This window comes from Plasmodium gallinaceum (genome assembly GCF_900005855.1).
Source record: "Plasmodium gallinaceum strain 8A genome assembly, contig: PGAL8A_v1_87, whole genome shotgun sequence".
Classification (NCBI taxonomy): domain Eukaryota; phylum Apicomplexa; class Aconoidasida; order Haemosporida; family Plasmodiidae; genus Plasmodium; species Plasmodium gallinaceum.
The window spans coordinates 987,126-988,574 of NW_021628251.1; the positions used below are offsets into that span (position 1 = coordinate 987,126).

The 1,449-nt window shown below is 14.5% G+C and overlaps 1 protein-coding gene across 1 annotated transcript in view; it reads right to left on the reverse strand.

Moving 5' to 3' along the window:
* Positions 1-316: 316 nt before the first annotated feature.
* The window catches only part of PGAL8A_00297300 (conserved Plasmodium protein, unknown function), a gene marked incomplete at both ends in the record, with an annotated part of 2,452 nt that continues 1,319 nt past the window's right edge, over positions 317-1,449 (reverse strand). Inside the window, 3 exons of the mRNA XM_028671969.1 lie at positions 317-383; positions 473-547; positions 676-1,345. Coding sequence (XP_028528569.1) covers positions 317-383; positions 473-547; positions 676-1,345 — 812 coding nt within the window. The remainder of the gene's footprint in view (positions 384-472; positions 548-675; positions 1,346-1,449) is intronic.

Below are 1,449 nucleotides of genomic sequence, written 5' to 3' on the forward strand. Positions count from 1 at the left end.
TTTTTTTTTTTTTTTTTTTTTTTTTTTTTTTTTTGTTTTTTTTTTTCCTGATTTTTTAAAATTTTAATTTATTTTCTTATTATTCCATAAAATACAAAAACAAAATTTAAATATCTTTTAATTTCTTATAAATTTAAAATATTATATCACAATGTTATACATTACAAATAACTAAAATTTAATTTTATTTTTTTTTTTTTAATATCTTGAATATATCATATAGGTAACAAAAAATTAAAATTTTACTTTAACTTTTCATTACTTTATAATATTTTTAAATAAACTAAATTCTTCTTTGTTTTTTGAAAATTAAATTTTAACTAATAAAAGCTTTACCGTTCTTTTTTGCTTCAAATTTATCAGCAATATTTTCTATATCAGATCTAATAAAAAAAAAAAAAAAAAAAAAGTTGTATATATATCAAAATATTATGAATACTATATATATGTGTATAATTGTTAATAAAATTACAATAGCTCAGTGTCTTTTTCATGAGATTTCCAGTTTCTTAGAATATCATAAATACCATAATTATGAAGTTTTTCTCTAAAAAGAAAAAAAAATAATAAATAATATAAAATGAAACAATAAGGTATAAAAATTAAAAAAAAAATATATTTATATATATATATATATATATATATATAAAAAAGATATATAAATAGATGAATCACCTTGAATAATCCTTTTTACATAGATATAATAAAATAATAATAATTCTACTTTTAATTATTGAACAGTTAATTAGAACTGTTGCCTTTTGTAAAATTATATGATGTATATTATCACTTTTTTCTACGTTATTTGAATTATATATATTATTACTACATAAAGAATAATTATTTGTATAAATGTACGATAATATATATGGAAATAAAATACAACTGTCATGAAATAAATAATTATGAGTAGTTTCATTTAAACATAAGTTTATTATAAATGGTAATATTGCCCTAAATCTATCCTTATTTAATATTTGTTCACTTATTTTATTTAAAAATGAGACATTTTTAAAAAACAAAGAACTTTCTTTGATTGAACTTATATTTATTAATATATGTGAAACATATATATATTTATCGTTAATATTTTTATTAATTGATGGTTTTATTGGTAAGAAAAAGAAATATAATAATTTATTTAAATAATAACTAACAAAAAACTTCTCTTCATTTATATCAATATTAGTATCTTCTTTTAAATCAAGTATTTTATATATTCCTTCTTTACATCTTGTTATATTAGATATTATCATTATATATAAATCGATACAATTTTCTTCATATTTTTCTTCTTCTTTTACCATATCAAACAATATTTCTATTATATTTCTTTCAGTTAATTCTAAAAAATTTAATATATATAAAAACAAAAAAAAAAAAAAAAAAAAAAAATATATATAAATGTATATTTATAAATTCAATGTTTTTTTTTTTTTTTTTTTTTTT